At 45.8% G+C, this 18,024-nt stretch overlaps 1 protein-coding gene across 1 annotated transcript in view; it reads right to left on the reverse strand.

Moving 5' to 3' along the window:
• Window positions 1–7,573, reverse strand: part of LOC146064823 (cytochrome P450 2K1-like) — a 43,024-nt gene extending 35,451 nt beyond the window's left edge. Inside the window, exons 1-2 of the mRNA XM_083178725.1 lie at window positions 7,355–7,573; window positions 1,707–1,901 (exon numbers count right to left, since the gene is read on the reverse strand). Coding sequence (XP_083034851.1) covers window positions 1,707–1,889 — 183 coding nt within the window. The 5' untranslated portion in view covers window positions 1,890–1,901; window positions 7,355–7,573. The remainder of the gene's footprint in view (window positions 1–1,706; window positions 1,902–7,354) is intronic.
• Between the last annotated feature and the right edge of the window lie 10,451 nt (window positions 7,574–18,024).

Consider the following 18,024-nt stretch of genomic DNA (forward strand, 5'->3'; position numbering starts at 1 on the left):
GAGTCCTACCCGTTTTAAAGCCAATTCAGAGCCGTTTTTTGTGCTGTCTGAATGGCACTGAAATGGTATTTAGTAAAAAATAAAGGTTAGAGCACTGTGATAGGCTGTCCCTTGTCTTGTGTCCCTTCCCTGAACCAGGAAATAAGCTGTGGGTAGAAACGTGTTCAGAGGTTAAACGGCTTGACTGGTGATGTGAATGGAACTTAAACGGTATTTTTAAATGGTAATCTGCTGCAATATGAACACTAGACCCGTTTAAAATACCATTTAAAATTACAGTTTTTCAAAACGTTTCAAAATGTTTTATGTGATTGCCATTTAAAAAAAGGAACATTTAAACATTTGTTTCCGTTCAATTAACATCTTGGCTACAAAATGATTCACATCTACAGCTCTAGTAACAAAGCCAGCTAAGGATAAATTATCAACAAGTCAGCATTGAATTGATAGTGCAGACAATTTGTATTTGTATATATGGTTACTGTATACATTTAATATTTTTTAATATTATTATCGCATTGTTTTATACTACCGGCCGGTGGAAGGAATATTATCTATGCTGAAGTAACTTTTAATATTATTAAATTGTGATTAAAAATAAAAGGAGTTACAAAAATCTTTATGGTGTGGTCCAAAAGCGCTGTTTACATCCTTGTTTAATTTACCATCTGTTGTAGGAATTCTTCCTTTTGTAAATATTGGTTTTTACTGTGTTATCCCAAAAATTGTGTGCTTTGTAACTTTCATATCACTGGCCAGTGTGTATTTTTTAGTGTAATAAATATTTTATTGTTTAAAATATACATTGTTTCCAGCACGTTCTATGTATTCTTTTTTTTTTCTGTATTTGTTTCTATGGGAAAGGGCATTTCTCTATACAGTATAAACACTGCTAGAACCTTCTGCGTATGTTGGGTAACCTCCATGTGTGTATACGTGTATGTACAGAAATATACACATATGTACATAGTTTATTTGCACGCAGTTGTGTATATGGTCCACACCCCCAACAATTCAGCTAAAAAGTGACATAGTGTTTGGTGAAGTTTAGCACCGATATTACTTCCTTTTTTAAGATATAATTGGCTTGCAAGGATCATTGAAGGTATAATTCATTTAGAGGCCTATGTACTAAGTCCCAGAGAAAGGGGGGTGGGGGTTATACTACTGCATTGATAATAATCGCATATGCACTAAGATATGCGATTGATATCACAAAGGACAGCTCTTGCTTCAGGAGATGACCTTTGTGAAGCAGGTCAGCGGGTCCCCGGCGGCCCTCCCCCTCCTTCTTGGGACGGTTCCTCCTCCCTGCACCTGGAAGGGGAAGTACGGTGCTAGGGAGGAGGAGGTCACTGGTCCATGCAGTACACCAGGAGGCTGCTCAGACATCAGGTGAGGTGGAGAGGCGCGGGGATCGGGGCGGAGTCAGTCGCGAAAAGAAGCCCATAGGATTCTATGGGGTATAGCGGCAACCCGGCGTGTGGGTTTAATTGCACATGAAATGCGGTAAAAACCCTGATAACCTCTTACCACATTTTCGTGTTAGAACATCCCGCCCAGATAGAGAAAAAATGGCCAGAGATAAAGCCAAATCCAGCTGGTAACATGGGAATTAGGAGCTGAATGGCTGGTACATTATTTCTACTTAATCTCTCTTAGTACATAGACCTCATAGTGGGGTGTCAACACAAGTGATGCATTACCTCTAACAGTGTATTAATCGGCTTCGACATGTCAAACTGGTGTATATTCCCAATGAGGGGCAACGGCTTCGGTCCTGGGGGGTAATTCTTGTCATTTTGTTTCTGATTGCTATAAATATAGGCCACAAATAGGATGACCACAGCGGACAGAACAATGGTGACGGGGTCCATGGCAAATAACATCTTCTGCGAGATCTATAGAGGAGACAAAACACAGATACGATACATAGAATCCAGACACAGCGCAAGCAATATTCCCATACGTGTCCTACAGGTCCCGTCACTAGCGTGTAGAGGAAGCTGTAAGACCGACCGCTGGGGATCATTGTACATAATGTCGCTGGATGGTAACAATGGGCCTGATTCCTGAGACTGACACAAACCACATGCAATGCCGATGTTCATGTAGTCATGCAACTATTCGCTATTGCTCAAAATATTTAGATGCCACATAAGTTATCCTGTATGAGGAATGCACTGTAAATGTTGGGGTGCAGGGTGGGATACTATGTACATATTGGGGTGTAGGAGGGGATGCACTATACACGTTGGGGTGCAGGATGGGGATGCACTGTACATGTTGCGATGCAGGAGTGGATACACGGTACATGTTGGGGTGTAGGAGGGGATACACTGTACATGTTGGGGTGTAGGATGGGTATGCACTGTCCATGTTGGGGTGCAGGATAGGGATGCACTGTACATGTTGGGGTGCAGGAAGGGATGTACTGTCCATTTTGGGGAGCAGGTTAGGGATCCACTGTCCATGTTAAGTGCAGGAGGGAATGCACTATACATGTTGGGGTGCAGGATGGGGATGCACTGTACATGTTGGGATGCAGGATGGGGATGCACTGTACATGTTGGGGTGCAGGATGGGGATGCACTGTCTATGTTAGGGTGCAGGATGGGGATGTACTGTACATGTTGGGGTGCAGGATGGGGATGCACTGTACATGTTGGGATGCAGGATGGGGATGTACTGTACATGTTGGGGTGCAGGATGGGGATGCACTGTCTATGTTAGGGTGCAGTATGGGGATGCACTGTCTATGTTGGGGTGCAGGATGGGGATGCACTGTACATGTTGGGGTGCAGGATGTGGATGCTCTGTACATGTAGGGGTGCAGGATGGGGATGCACTGTACATGTTGGGGTGCAGGATGGGGGATGCACTGTCCATGTTGGGGTGCAGGATGGGGATGCACTGTACATGTTAGGGTGCAGGATGGGGATGCACTGTACATGTTAGGGTGCAGGAGGGGGATGCACTGTACATGTTAGGGTGCAGGATGGGGATGCACTGTACATGTTAGGGTGCAGGATGGGGATGCACTGTACATGTTAGGGTGCAGGAGGGGGATGCACTGTACATGTTAGGGTGCAGGAGGGGGATGCACTGTACATGTTGGGGTGCAGGATGTGGATGCACTGTAAATGTTGGGGATGCAGGATGGGGATGCACTGTCTATGTTGGGGGTGCAGGATGGGGATGCACTCTACATGTTAGGGTGCAGGATGGGGATGCACTGTACATGTTAGGGTGCAGGATGGGGATGCACTGTACATGTTAGGGTGCAGGATGGGGATGCACTGTACATGTTAGGGTGCAGGATGGGGATGCACTGTACATGTTAGGGTGCAGGATGGGGATGCACTGTACATGTTAGGGTGCAGGATGGGGATGCACTGTACATGTTAGGGTGCAGGATGGGGATGCACTGTACATGTTAGGGTGCAGGATGGGGATGCACTGTCCATGTTGGGGTGCAGGATGGGGATGCACTGTACATGTTAGGGTGCAGGATGGGGATGCACTGTCCATGTTGGGGTGCAGGATGGGGATGCACTGTACATGTTAGGGTGCAGGATGGGGATGCACTGTACATGTTAGGGTGCAGGATGGGGATGCACTGTACATGTTAGGGTGCAGGATGGGGATGCACTGTACATGTTGGGGTGCAGTATGGAGATGCACTTTACATGTTGGGGTGCAGGATGGGGATGCACTGTACATGTTAGGGTGCAGGATGGGGATGCACTGTACATGTTAGGGTGCAGGATGGGGATGCACTGTACATGTTAGGGTGCAGGAGGGGAATGCACTGTACATGTTAGGGTGCAGGATGGGGATGCACTGTACATGTTGGGGTGCAGTATGGAGATGCACTTTACATGTTGGGGTGCAGGATGGGGATGCACTGTACATGTTAGGGTGCAGGATGGGGATGCACTGTACATGTTAGGGTGCAGGATGGGGATGCACTGTACATGTTAGGGTGCAGGATGGGGATGCACTGTACATGTTAGGGTGCAGGAGGGGGATGCACTGTACATGTTGGGGTGCAGGATGTGGATACACTGTACATGTTGGGGGTGCAGGATGGGGATGCACTGTCTATGTTGGGGGTGCAGGATGGAGATGCACTGTACATGTTAGGGTGCAGTATGGGGATGCACTGTACATGTTAGGGTGCAGGATGGGGATGCACTGTACATGTTAGGGTGCAGGATGGGGATGCACTGTACATGTTAGGGTGCAGGAGGGGGATGCACTGTACATGTTAGGGTGCAGGATGGGGATGCACTGTACATGTTAGGGTGCAGGATGGGGATGCACTGTACATGTTAGGGTGCAGGAGGGGGATGCACTGTACATGTAGGGGTGCAGGATGGGGATGCAATGTACATGTTAGGGTGCAGGATGGGGATGCACTGTACATGTTAGGGTGCAGGATGGGGATGCACTGTCTATGTTGGGGGTGCAGGATGGGGATGCACTGTACATGTTAGGGTGCAGGATGGGGATGCACTGTACATGTAGGGGTGCAGGATGGGGATGCACTGTACATGTTAGGGTGCAGGAGGGGGATGCACTGTACATGTAGGGGTGCAGGATGGGGATGCACTGTACATGTTGGGGTGCAGGATGGGGATGCACTGTACATGTTAGGGTGCAGGATGGGGATGCACTGTACATGTAGGGGTGCAGGATGGGGATGCACTGTACATGTAGGGGTGCAGGATGGGGATGCACTGTACATGTAGGGGTGCAGGATGGGGATGCACTGTACATGTTGGGGTGCAGGATGGGGATGCACTGTACATGTTGGGGTGCAGGATGGGGATGCACTGTCCATGTTAGGGTGCAGGATGGGGATGCACTGTCCATGTTAGGGTGCAGGATGGGGATGCACTGTCCATGTTGGGGTGCAGGATGGGGATGTACTGTCCATGTTGGGGTGCAGGATGGGTATGGACTTTCCATGTTAGGTTGCTGATGTGTTAATAGATGATACTGTTTGTAATGAGAGAGAGCTCCAGTAACATGCAGGAAGCATTAGCTGGGCCCCAGTGAATATCTCTCTGCCATGTCATACATCATAAACGTGATCACAAGATACCGTTCAGCATCAGAATATTAATGGCGCAGAGATCTCACAGAGTGGAGACTAATCATGCAGGCAGGTATGCGCCTGGCACAGCTGCTTGTCAGTATGAGTTCCTGCATCTTGAAAGTGTGTCCTGCTGTGTATACAGTATTATTATTTATTACCAGTTATTTATATAGCGCACACATATTCCACAGCTCTGTACAATATTTGTCCATTCACATCAGTCCCTGTCCAATCTATATTCCCTACACACATGTACACGCACACACAGACATTCTAGTGTAAATTATTGTTGGGAGCCAATTAGCCTACCAGTATATTTTGGGACTGTGGGAGGAAACCGGAGTACCCGGAGGAAACCCACGCAAGCACAGGGAGAATATACAAACTCTGCACAGTTAAGGCCATGGTGGGGATAGAACCCATGACCTCAGCGCTGTGAGGCAGTAATGTAACCATTACACCATCCGTACTGCCCCGTATATGTAACCATTACACCATCCGTACTGCCCCGTATATATAACACATGGTGGGGATAGAACCCATGACCTCAGCGCTGTGAGGCAGTAATGTAACCATTACACCATCCGTACTGCCCCGTATATATAACACATGGTGGGAATAGAACCCATGACCTCAGTGCTGTGAGGCAGTAATGCTAACCATTACACCGTCCATACTGCCCCGTATATATAACACATGGTGGGGATAGAACCCATGACCTCAGCGCTGTGAGGCAGTAATGCTAACCATTACACCGTCCGTACTGCCCCGTATATATAACACATGGTGGAAATAGAACCCATGACCTCAGTGCTGTGAGGCAGTAATACTAACCATTACACCATCCGTACTGCCCTGTATATATAACACATGGTGGGGATAGAACCCATGACCTCAGCGCTGTGAGGCAGGATGGACAGAATGTCAGTCTGCCTGCCGCCCTTAATTGGTGCCGCCCTGAGGCCGGTGCCTCACGGGCCTAGGCACAAATCCGGCCCTGGTCACAGGGCATGGCCTATTAGTATGCTCCTGTCTAAGGATACCGGCATTTGTCAGTAGTGCAAATACGCTATCTTGTTCACACAATGCCTACAAGTCTAAATCTGCATTTTCAGCCTTCTAGCTCTTTTCGTTAAGGAGATATTGCAAGGCATTTGGAAAAAATGTCAACGCGGTTTTCTCACAAGTCACTCACGACATATATCCTGTGTCCTGTCCTGTGTGACGACTGACGACATATCCTGTGACCTCAGCGCTGTAAGGCAGTAATGCTAACCATTACACCGTCCGTACTGCCCCGTATATATAACACATGGTGGAAATAGAACCCATGACCTCAGTGCTGTGAGGCAGTAATACTAACCATTACACCATCCGTACTGCCCCGTATATATAACACATGGTGGGGATAGAACCCATGACCTCAGTGCTGTGAGGCAGTACTGCTAACCATTACACCGTCCGTGCTGCCCGTATATATAACACATGGTGGGAATAGAACCCATGACCTCAGTGCTGTGAGGCAGTAATGATAACCATTACACCGTCCGTACTGCCCCGTATATATAACACATGGTGGGAATAGAACCCATGACCTCAGTGCTGTGAGGCAGTAATGCTAACCATTACACCGTCCGTGCTGCCCGTATATATAACACATGGTGGGGATATAACCCATGACCTCAGCGCTGTGAGGCAGTAATGTAACCATTACACCATCCGTACTGCCCCGTATATATAACACATGGTGGGAATAGAACCCATGACCTCAGTGCTGTGAGGCAGTAATGCTAACCATTACACCGTCCATGCTACCCTAATACAGGTCACAGTATCTTCTCTCTAGTTACGCTATAAGCACCTACAGTATATGTCCGCTGCTGAATGAGCCCCCATCTCTGTGCTGGTAAATATGTAAGCCTAAATCATTTACTGGGTAATATACACAGCCATAAAACAATAACGCTCACAATAATATACTATGGGTCTATATAGTAAAGAACATGGTCATAGTTTAAATAACAGCAGCGCGTTATCACATAATATACTACAATTATTACACCTTGAGCTAAAGATAAGTCCGGACGAAGTTCCTGGTGTCAGACTCGATATAGACCGTACACAGTGAGTGGGTGTGTGTGTATAAGTGTATAATATACTACAGAGTATTTAAGGAGATAACACTGTTAGTTCATAGACAAAGGCTAAGCCAAAACAGAGTATAAAAAGTCTGTTAACTTGTGTTCTTACTGTGAGTGCTGCAGAGACTGCAACAAGCCTTGAATCGGTTTCCTTATCCCGTCCTTCCTGTGCAAGCTGTGGGTGTACTTTTAAACTCTAGAGAAATCAACACACAGACTTTTAGACCATAATTCCAGTGGACTCCGCCCTTCAGTAAACACACAGAAGCTCTGGAGAAAGCATGCCAGGGAATAATAACAACGTACAGTATAACAATCTGTGGCTGTACTGTGTTGGTACACACTCCGTTAAAGGTAAACATGTGGTAGCCGCCACGTTAGGGGTAGATATATACCCTTGTTGTAGATATGTATATGTTATGAATGTACAGTTAATGTCATATTACAAGTCTCATAGAGAATACTTTATGCTTTGTGTAATAATTAAACCCTATAGGGGACATTAAATGTATGTCTATGGGCATGCCTCCACAGAAGGCCAGAGACTGTTCTTTTAATGGTTTTACACTGTGCTCCCTGCCAGAGAGACATTAGACAGGGAGCAACGAACTGCTGGCAGAAAACCCCTATGTCGATAAAGTTATTCAGCCCATGCACATGACAGGCACCGTGAGCCACGAGAGCCTGGGTAAAAAACTGACAGCCGTTAACGGCTGTTGAGCAGTTCCCCAGAGGTTGTAAAAGCAAGCAGAGCTACGCAGCTGGAGAGGAAGCAGAGAGCGGTGCTTAGACACGGGGCACACTCACCAGGGGCTCCAGAGACGACGGCAGAGCTTCTTCCCTTCAGCGGTGACAGGCAGCAGAGATCCGGCGGCTTCTCCCCTGCAAACCCAGACGTGGTGTTCCTGGGCGGGCCGCAGCTTTATAGGAAGGCGGTGTCTGCGTCACTAGGCGGTGGAGGCGGCACCGGAGGGAGTGTCCAGTCGATCCTGCAGCAGATAAGGAACAATAAAGGGGCGCGGTGAGTGACTATCCAGCCCAAAAGGGCCGCCCACTATGCCCTCAGCCCTGCCTCCCGCATCATACACTCAGCTGTTCTAGCAAGTCCCAGGGACTTGTATCACACGCATCAATCAGACTGCTTTGCTCAGTAAGAGCTGTATAAAACTGCATACAGAGCTGTAAGAGCTGCATAAAGTAAAGAGACGACGCTACATCATCTCCCAGTGTAGTCTGCACCCCCGAGTCTGGCTATAAGGTTATCTCAGCACATTAGGAGTAGTCATAGACTTCAGGACGTACGCTCCTTGCCAGCAATCCTTACTGAAGCTGTCGATGTTACAGAGAGAGAGGGACCTTATAACTAATCCAGGCTTGCTTCAGAAATAGCTAATAGACTATCATACTTGGGAGGTTTAGACTACAACTGCCAGTTAAACTAAGATTTTTCTAGGACATTGTATTTGGAGACTGATTTACTAGCAGCGGTGCTTCATCGTAATAAGAAGCCTATCCCAGCAATAGCAGGGACAGTTCACATAGCAAGGGGCTCAGGATAACAACAAAACCAATTTTGCAGTATAATCTCAGCACAGAGGAGCAATAATTTGGAAGTGCCAGACAGCTGGGGACTGTTGTAATTTATAGACCATTCTTCGGTTTAACGCCCATTAGCCTATTCTTCCCTTTAATGCATAGACTACATCAGGACCCCGCCAAGCGACACTTACCTACTTCTTCCCAAATTTTGGATTACAAATATTCTGTTCAGGGAATAGACATTGCGACGTGGGACCTGAAAGCCTGCAACAAAGGAATAGACAGTTATTAAAAAGCGCTTGTATAACAGTTGACTATAGTCATAAAAAGAGTTAACTCTAGGTTATTATAAGAAGGAAGGATTATTGCGCAATAATAACCCATTTGTGTAATTAAAGGCCTTATAGGAAACAAAGGGTACTGTGGAAATGTTTAACATTTTAATGTAATTGATATTTAGGAAATGTTTTACCAGCAATTATTTTGCCTGTCTATCAAAGTAATAACAATCTAGTGTAACGGTTTAGACAGCGATCTCTAGAGGTCAGTGTAGTATTTATTCGCATTATTTGGCATTGTAACGTGTCACCATAGTTTGTAAGTGAAGTGTTAAATCTTTATTTTTTCTGCTGTCAACCAGCTCACTAATGTTATGTGAGTAAATGTTTGTATTGGCATATTGATATTTCATGCCCAATAATAACCTTGATTTGAAACAGGCTTTCATCGAAAGCAGAGTTCCAGTTTAATAAAAGCAACCTTATTGTTTTATTTGTGTGTTTTATTGTAATGAACTGTCCATAAGTGTAAAGCTGAATAACTTGTAAAAACAAAGCGATACTTACCTGTAAAGTAGAAGATACTTACCTGTGAGGATCACAGAATTGGCGTCACGAACAGGATTCGTACAAGAAAAACAGCAAAATGTCCAGCGGAGATTCAGCTGAAGGAACCCCGCAACCAGCCATGGCCACCCCTAACCCAATTACCTTGCCATATCATTTTGGAGCGCCATGGATTCCATGCTATTCTGGCGAAGAAACAGGAAAGGATGGCGTTTCATTGAAAGCATTTAAAAAGAAACTGAACTCTATATTTATACTTCATCCATTAAGTCCACAGCAACAAGTGGAAATAGTTATAGGGCAGCTGAAAGGACCAGCGCTAAGGGAAGTTTGGTCCTGGCCAGCAAGAGAAAAGCAGACGGCAGATCAGATTTTTCAGAGACTAGCAACAACCTTCCATATTGCCACTCTATCAGAGTTAAAGTCACGGTTTTATGCAAGAAAGCAAAGGTTGGATGAGACTTTGAGAGATTTCGCCCTGAGTCTTCAGGAAATGCTGAAGGATATACAAGAATTCGATGCAGAAGATGCCCAGATTCCAGACGAAAATGAGGCTCTTATCAACAGATTAATCGAAGGAGTACACCAAGACAGTGTCCGGACCCAATTGAAACTCTTGCGTCTGCAAAAAGACGAAGCCTCATTCCTAGATTTCAAAGATGCGGCCATTAAACTAATTGGGGTTAAGCGTAACACTGGAGCTGGATTCCCGGAACTCCCAGGGTATCAGGAACATTCATTTTCAAGTCCAGATGAACTTTTGGGGGCAGCAAAGGAGGTTAAGACACAACAAGTGAATGCTCAGAATGCACAGTCGGCTGCTGGAGATCTAAACTACATCCTAAAAGGACAGATAGAGGATTTAGTTACAGGAATGGCTGACATGAAGAAAGAGATTCAGAGGTTAGCAAACAGTCGACGCAACGAAAGACCAAATTCTGATTGGCATACTAGAGACCGTTCTTCACGAGGCGGGTGGTGGGGCCCTAGTCAAGGAAGAGGCCGAAGGCCAACGGATCAATTCGACGCCCAAGGTCGTCCCATCTGCAGGAGATGTGGCCGCGGTGGTCATATTGAGCGAATGTGTCGTCAGGAGAGACCTTTAAACTTGAATGCCCCGGGGACAGAGACCGATCCCCGGGGAGATTACCCTCAATAGGTCCGTCCCCAGAAGAGTGGTGCTCTCGATATACGGGGCGATGCCCTGTAATACCTGTATATATCGATGATGTCCAAGTCCTCGCCACTCTAGATACTGGGTCACAAGTCACCACCATAGACTATAAACTTTTTTGCCAGCTCTGGGATAGAAAGGAGACACTCCCACCGCCCCCCACATGGCTTAGACTCCTAGCCAGTAATGGCCTGGCCATCCCCTGTGAAGGATATTGTGAGGTCAATGTAAAAATAGGACAGACACTGTTAACTCGGCAAGGGTGTCTTATCACGCATACTGAAGATTCATCTATCCCTGCAATAATCATCGGGATGAACATCCTGCAAAGTTGCCCCAATGAACTGATTAACGCCTTACAGTCAGAATTACCCCACGTGCCTTCCTGTCACCAAAAAGCCTTATGTCAAGTGATAAAAGTGTTGCGTAGCCAAGAACAGTTTGTGAAAGAAACTGGAGAAATCGGAAGAGTTAAGTTCACGGATCAGAGAGCCTTTGTGGTTAAACCAAATACGGAAGTTATCCTATGGTGCAAAGCCCGGTGTGGCCCAATGGGAAGATCCTATCAGGCATTGGTGGAACCGAGCAGAACACAATCCCGACTCGACCTAGTCGTTGCTCGAACCCTTGTCACTGTAAGCAATGGAAGGATACCTGTCAGAGTGCTCAATCCGCATGACTATCCCATCCGAGTAGCACATCACCAGACATTGGCGAAATTGAGCTGGATAGCTTTCCAAGATGTCCATGACGTAGTGAGCTTCAATCAATCCTCCACCGCTACAGCTGAAAGTACAGAAGATAAGCCCTGGTGGAAAGAGATACACATCGGGGAGGAAAACACCCCGGAGGAACTCATAGAAGGCGTTCTGAGAGTGGTGCAGGAAAACGCCCAAACGTTCAGTAAATACCCCTCCGACTTCGGAAAAGTTGAGACCATAAGACATTTCATTCCAACTGGGAACGCACCACCCATAAAAGAAAGATACAGAACGCTGGCTCCTGCCTTATATCAGCCGGTGAAAAAGATGTTAGAGGACATGAAGGCGAGTGGGGTGATTCATGAAAGCTATAGCCCATGGGCGGCACCCATTGTCATCGTGAAAAAGAAAGACGGAAGTTTGAGATTCTGCGTCGACTATAGAAAACTGAATCAGGTTACTCATAAGGACGCTTATCCTTTGCCCAGAATTGAGGAATCCCTGACCGCCCTAAAGTCCGCATCGTACTTCTCCACCCTAGATCTCACCAGTGGCTACTGGCAGATCCAGGTAGCCACTGGGGATCGTGAGAAAACCGCCTTCACCACCCCCATGGGACTTTACGAGTTTGATAGGATGCCCTTTGGGCTTTGTAATGCTCCGGGAACATTTCAACGACTAATGGAGCACTGCCTGGGGCATCGAAATTTTGAAATCGTCTTACTATACCTCGATGATGTGATAGTGTACTCCAGCACGTACCATGATCACCTCCAACATCTACATGAGGTGTTTCAAAGACTGGCAGAATTCGGCTTGAAGGTCAAGCCCTCCAAGTGTTTCCTTCTTCAGAGCAGTGTCAAATATCTGGGGCATGTTGTAAGCGCCCAAGGGATTGTCCCTGATCCAGATAAGATTTCAGCTATCCGAGACTGGCCCGTGCCAAAGACCATTAAAGACGTTCGCAGCTTTCTGGGGTTTATAGGCTACTATCGTAGATTCATAAAGAACTTTTCCCGTGTGGCTGCCCCATTACACGAATTACTACGAGGGATCAATAGACAACAGCAGAACAAACAGACTCCCATTAATTGGACTGAGACCCAGCAAGAAGCTTTCGATACCCTTAAGGAGTTAATGACCACTACGCCCATCCTCGCCTACCCTGATTATAGTCAGCCCTTTCATCTATATACTGACGCCAGCTTTCAAGGGCTTGGGGCCGTGCTGTCTCAAAAGCAACATGATCAAGAGCGTATCATTGCCTTTGCTAGTCGAAACCTAAAAAAAAGTGAAAGGAATGATAGTAATTACAGTGCCTTTAAACTTGAACTGTTAGCCCTCGTTTGGGCAGTCACGGAAAAGTTCAGAAATTATTTGCTTGCAACCCCGTTTGTCGCATTCACGGATAACAACCCGTTAGCTCACTTAGCAACGGCTCAGTTGGGAGCCCTTGAACAGCGGTGGTATTCCCGGTTAGCCAACTTCCAATTTGTCATCAGATATCGATCTGGGAAAAGCAATGGCAACGCCGATGCTCTCTCTCGTGTCTCTCAAGAGCAGTTTATTCAAGAAGATGCGGACAAGTGGGAAGAGATAGAAATGCCAGCTTTCCAAGACATCTTCCTTGGTAAAACCACCGTTTCTAAAGAGAAGAAACAGCTAGCCGCTCAAGCTGAAACCGATACTTCGAGCCCTGAAAACAGAGATTATTGGGAGCAGATTCAGGGGGAAAGTCCACTGTTGACCAAATTGAAGACATTGATAACCACTAAGAAAAGGTGGAAGTATGAATGCGAACCAGAAGCGGATCCTGAGCTCATCCGATTATACAAACAGAGGAGCAAATTCCGTTTCCAAGGGAACCTACTGGTGCGTGCGATCATCAACCCCAAAACACACGCTTTAATCCGTCAGATAGTGATACCCAGATGTCAGAAGGACAGAGTGCTCCAAGCTTATCACAATGACTCCGGGCATTATGGAGCTGAGAAGTTAGAATCCACTGTGCGGCAACGTTTCTTTTGGGTAGAGATGCGGAAAGATATGGAAGAATGGTGCAAGAATTGCACGAGATGTATACTTAAAAAGAAACCGGCAACGTCACAAAGAGCTCCACTACATCCTATTGTTAGTCATCATCCCTTGGAGCTGGTTCTCATAGACCATGTGAAATTAGAACCGAGTCGCCAAGGTTACCAATACGCCATCACGATCATAGATCACTTCTCCAAATTTGCTGTCATCATGCCTGTGAAGGATCTTACGGCCCGAACCACTGCTGAAATAATTTGGAGAGCCTTTGTAAAACAGTACGGTTATCCCGAAAGAATCCTCACCGACCAAGGGGCTGCATTCGAATCAACCTTGTTCCAAGAACTGTGCAAATGGTATGGCTGTAAAAAGACACATACTACGGCCTATCATCCCCAGTGTAACGGGGCCTGCGAAAGACTCAATCAGTCTCTAATTAACATTCTAAGAGCCCTACCCAAGTCAGAAAGGCAAGATTGGCCTGAATTGCTACCTGAGATTTCTTTTGTCTACAATAACACGGAGCATGGAGCTACCGGATTCACTCCATACTATCTGTTGTTCGGGAGGAATGGCAGGTTGCCTGCAGATCTAAAGTTGGAAGTGCCCCAGGAAATGTCCTCAGTGGAGAATCCAAAAACAGAATGGGTACAAACTCATCAAAAAAGAATCCGTGATGCCTACAAACTTGTTGACCAAAGAAGGGATAAATTACATCAACAACAGACTGAGTATTATAATGAAACCGCACTGGCAGAGCCCTTGGCAGTGGGAGATGTTGTCTGGAAGAAAAAGAACCAACGACAGAGCAAACTGGATTCGTTTTGGGAGGAACAGCTGTTCATCATCAAAGAAATACCAAACCCTGGAATGGACATTTACCAAATCTCAAAATTGGGCGAAGAAAACTCAGTAGTAATACACCGAAACCAACTCAAGAAATGTCATGATTCAGTGTCAATTCCTAAGCTTCCTGTCTCGGAGCCTACAGATACGGACAGCAGCGGCTCATTCCCTGAAATGTTAAAGCTATTCTGGCCAGGGTTAGCCAATGGCATGCCTTACTGCTTTATGAATGTTTCTGAAAATCCAAATGTTGTTAACCTTGATAATGAAATTCCTGTATTCCCTGAAAGTAATGTTTCTGTCATTCCCCATGATGAAGTGGCCCAGGATACCTCAGAGTTAAGACGTTCGAACAGAAGTACACAAGGCGTCTTACCTCTCAGGTATAGAGAGTAGAAAGAGAAAGTTTTTAATGTGTTACTGACATGGTCAAATGTAATGCAGTATTGTGTATTTTTTCCTTTTGAATCTTATTCTAAGTAGGAAAGATTCCGTTTATTTTTAAAATTTGTTGCATGGGGACATGCAAGGTTCTACGGGGAAGTGTGGTAGCCGCCACGTTAGGGGTAGATATATACCCTTGTTGTAGATATGTATATGTTATGAATGTACAGTTAATGTCATATTACAAGTCTCATAGAGAATACTTTATGCTTTGTGTAATAATTAAACCCTATAGGGGACATTAAATGTATGTCTATGGGCATGCCTCCACAGAAGGCCAGAGACTGTTCTTTTAATGGTTTTACACTGTGCTCCCTGCCAGAGAGACATTAGACAGGGAGCAACGAACTGCTGGCAGAAAACCCCTATGTCGATAAAGTTATTCAGCCCATGCACATGACAGGCACCGTGAGCCACGAGAGCCTGGGTAAAAAACTGACAGCCGTTAACGGCTGTTGAGCAGTTCCCCAGAGGTTGTAAAAGCAAGCAGAGCTACGCAGCTGGAGAGGAAGCAGAGAGCGGTGCTTAGACACGGGGCACACTCACCAGGGGCTCCAGAGACGACGGCAGAGCTTCTTCCCTTCAGCGGTGACAGGCAGCAGAGATCCGGCGGCTTCTCCCCTGCAAACCCAGACGTGGTGTTCCTGGGCGGGCCGCAGCTTTATAGGAAGGCGGTGTCTGCGTCACTAGGCGGTGGAGGCGGCACCGGAGGGAGTGTCCAGTCGATCCTGCAGCAGATAAGGAACAATAAAGGGGCGCGGTGAGTGACTATCCAGCCCAAAAGGGCCGCCCACTATGCCCTCAGCCCTGCCTCCCGCATCATACACTCAGCTGTTCTAGCAAGTCCCAGGGACTTGTATCACACGCATCAATCAGACTGCTTTGCTCAGTAAGAGCTGTATAAAACTGCATACAGAGCTGTAAGAGCTGCATAAAGTAAAGAGACGACGCTACATCATCTCCCAGTGTAGTCTGCACCCCCGAGTCTGGCTATAAGGTTATCTCAGCACATTAGGAGTAGTCATAGACTTCAGGACGTACGCTCCTTGCCAGCAATCCTTACTGAAGCTGTCGATGTTACAGAGAGAGAGGGACCTTATAACTAATCCAGGCTTGCTTCAGAAATAGCTAATAGACTATCATACTTGGGAGGTTTAGACTACAACTGCCAGTTAAACTAAGATTTTTCTAGGACATTGTATTTGGAGACTGATTTACTAGCAGCGGTGCTTCATCGTAATAAGAAGCCTATCCCAGCAATAGCAGGGACAGTTCACATAGCAAGGGGCTCAGGATAACAACAAAACCAATTTTGCAGTATAATCTCAGCACAGAGGAGCAATAATTTGGAAGTGCCAGACAGCTGGGGACTGTTGTAATTTATAGACCATTCTTCGGTTTAACGCCCATTAGCCTATTCTTCCCTTTAATGCATAGACTACATCAGGACCCCGCCAAGCGACACTTACCTACTTCTTCCCAAATTTTGGATTACAAATATTCTGTTCAGGGAATAGACATTGCGACGTGGGACCTGAAAGCCTGCAACAAAGGAATAGACAGTTATTAAAAAGCGCTTGTATAACAGTTGACTATAGTCATAAAAAGAGTTAACTCTAGGTTATTATAAGAAGGAAGGATTATTGCGCAATAATAACCCATTTGTGTAATTAAAGGCCTTATAGGAAACAAAGGGTACTGTGGAAATGTTTAACATTTTAATGTAATTGATATTTAGGAAATGTTTTACCAGCAATTATTTTGCCTGTCTATCAAAGTAATAACAATCTAGTGTAACGGTTTAGACAGCGATCTCTAGAGGTCAGTGTAGTATTTATTCGCATTATTTGGCATTGTAACGTGTCACCATAGTTTGTAAGTGAAGTGTTAAATCTTTATTTTTTCTGCTGTCAACCAGCTCACTAATGTTATGTGAGTAAATGTTTGTATTGGCATATTGATATTTCATGCCCAATAATAACCTTGATTTGAAACAGGCTTTCATCGAAAGCAGAGTTCCAGTTTAATAAAAGCAACCTTATTGTTTTATTTGTGTGTTTTATTGTAATGAACTGTCCATAAGTGTAAAGCTGAATAACTTGTAAAAACAAAGCGATACTTACCTGTAAAGTAGAAGATACTTACCTGTGAGGATCACAAACAACTGAAGAAAACCAATGGCTGACTAAGCACAGAGGCGTACTGTAGGTACCGATTTATGTTTTTTTGCTGGTGGGTGCTCAAGCCAAAAATATAGGGGAGTGGCTTCATGGGGAAGGGGCGTGGACACAAAATAATACCAATTTATATTACGCAGCACAGTTGTCTCTAATATTCAATTTATGGCAGCAGAGTTCCCCCTTTCACACATTACAGCAGCAGAGTCCCCCTTTCACACATTACTGCAGCAGAGTCGACCATTTTATACATTACGACCAAATACATAAATGCCCCCACAGTGCCAAGTACATAAATGCCCCCACAGTGCCAAGTACATAAATGCCCCCATAGTGCCAGGTACATAAATGCCCCCACAGTGCCAAATACATAAATGCCCCCACAGTGCCAAGTACATAAATGCCCCCACAGTGCCAAATACATAAATGCCCCCACAGTGCCAAATACATAAATGCCCCCACAGTGCCAAGTACATAAATGCCCCCAAAGTGCCAAGTACATAAATGCCCCCACAGTGCCAAATACATAAATGCCCCCACAGTGCCAAATACATAAATGCCTCCACAGTGCTAAGTACATAAATGCCCCCACAGTGCCAAATACATAAATGCCCACACAGTGCCAAATACATAAATGCCCCCACTGTGCCAAATACATAAATACCCCCACAGTGCCAAGTAAATAAATGCCCCCCCCCCAACAGTGCCAGGTACATAAATGCCCCCACAGTGCCAGGTACATAAATGCCCCCACAGTGCCAAATACATAAATGCCCCCACAGAGCCAAGTACATAAATGCCCCCACAGTGCCAAGTACATAAATGCCCCCACTGTGCCAAGTACATAAATGCCCCCACAGTGCCAGGTACATAAATGCCCCCACAGTGCCAAGTACATAAATGCCCCCACAGTGCCAAGTACATAAATGCCCCCACAGTGCCAAATACATAAATGCCCCCACAGTGCCATGTACATAAATGCCCCCACAGTGCCAAATACATAAATGCCCCCACAGTGC

Source organism: Crinia signifera, chromosome 3 (genome assembly GCF_055691185.1).
Source record: "Crinia signifera chromosome 3, ASM5569118v1, whole genome shotgun sequence".
NCBI classification, from domain to species: Eukaryota; Metazoa; Chordata; class Amphibia; order Anura; family Myobatrachidae; genus Crinia; species Crinia signifera.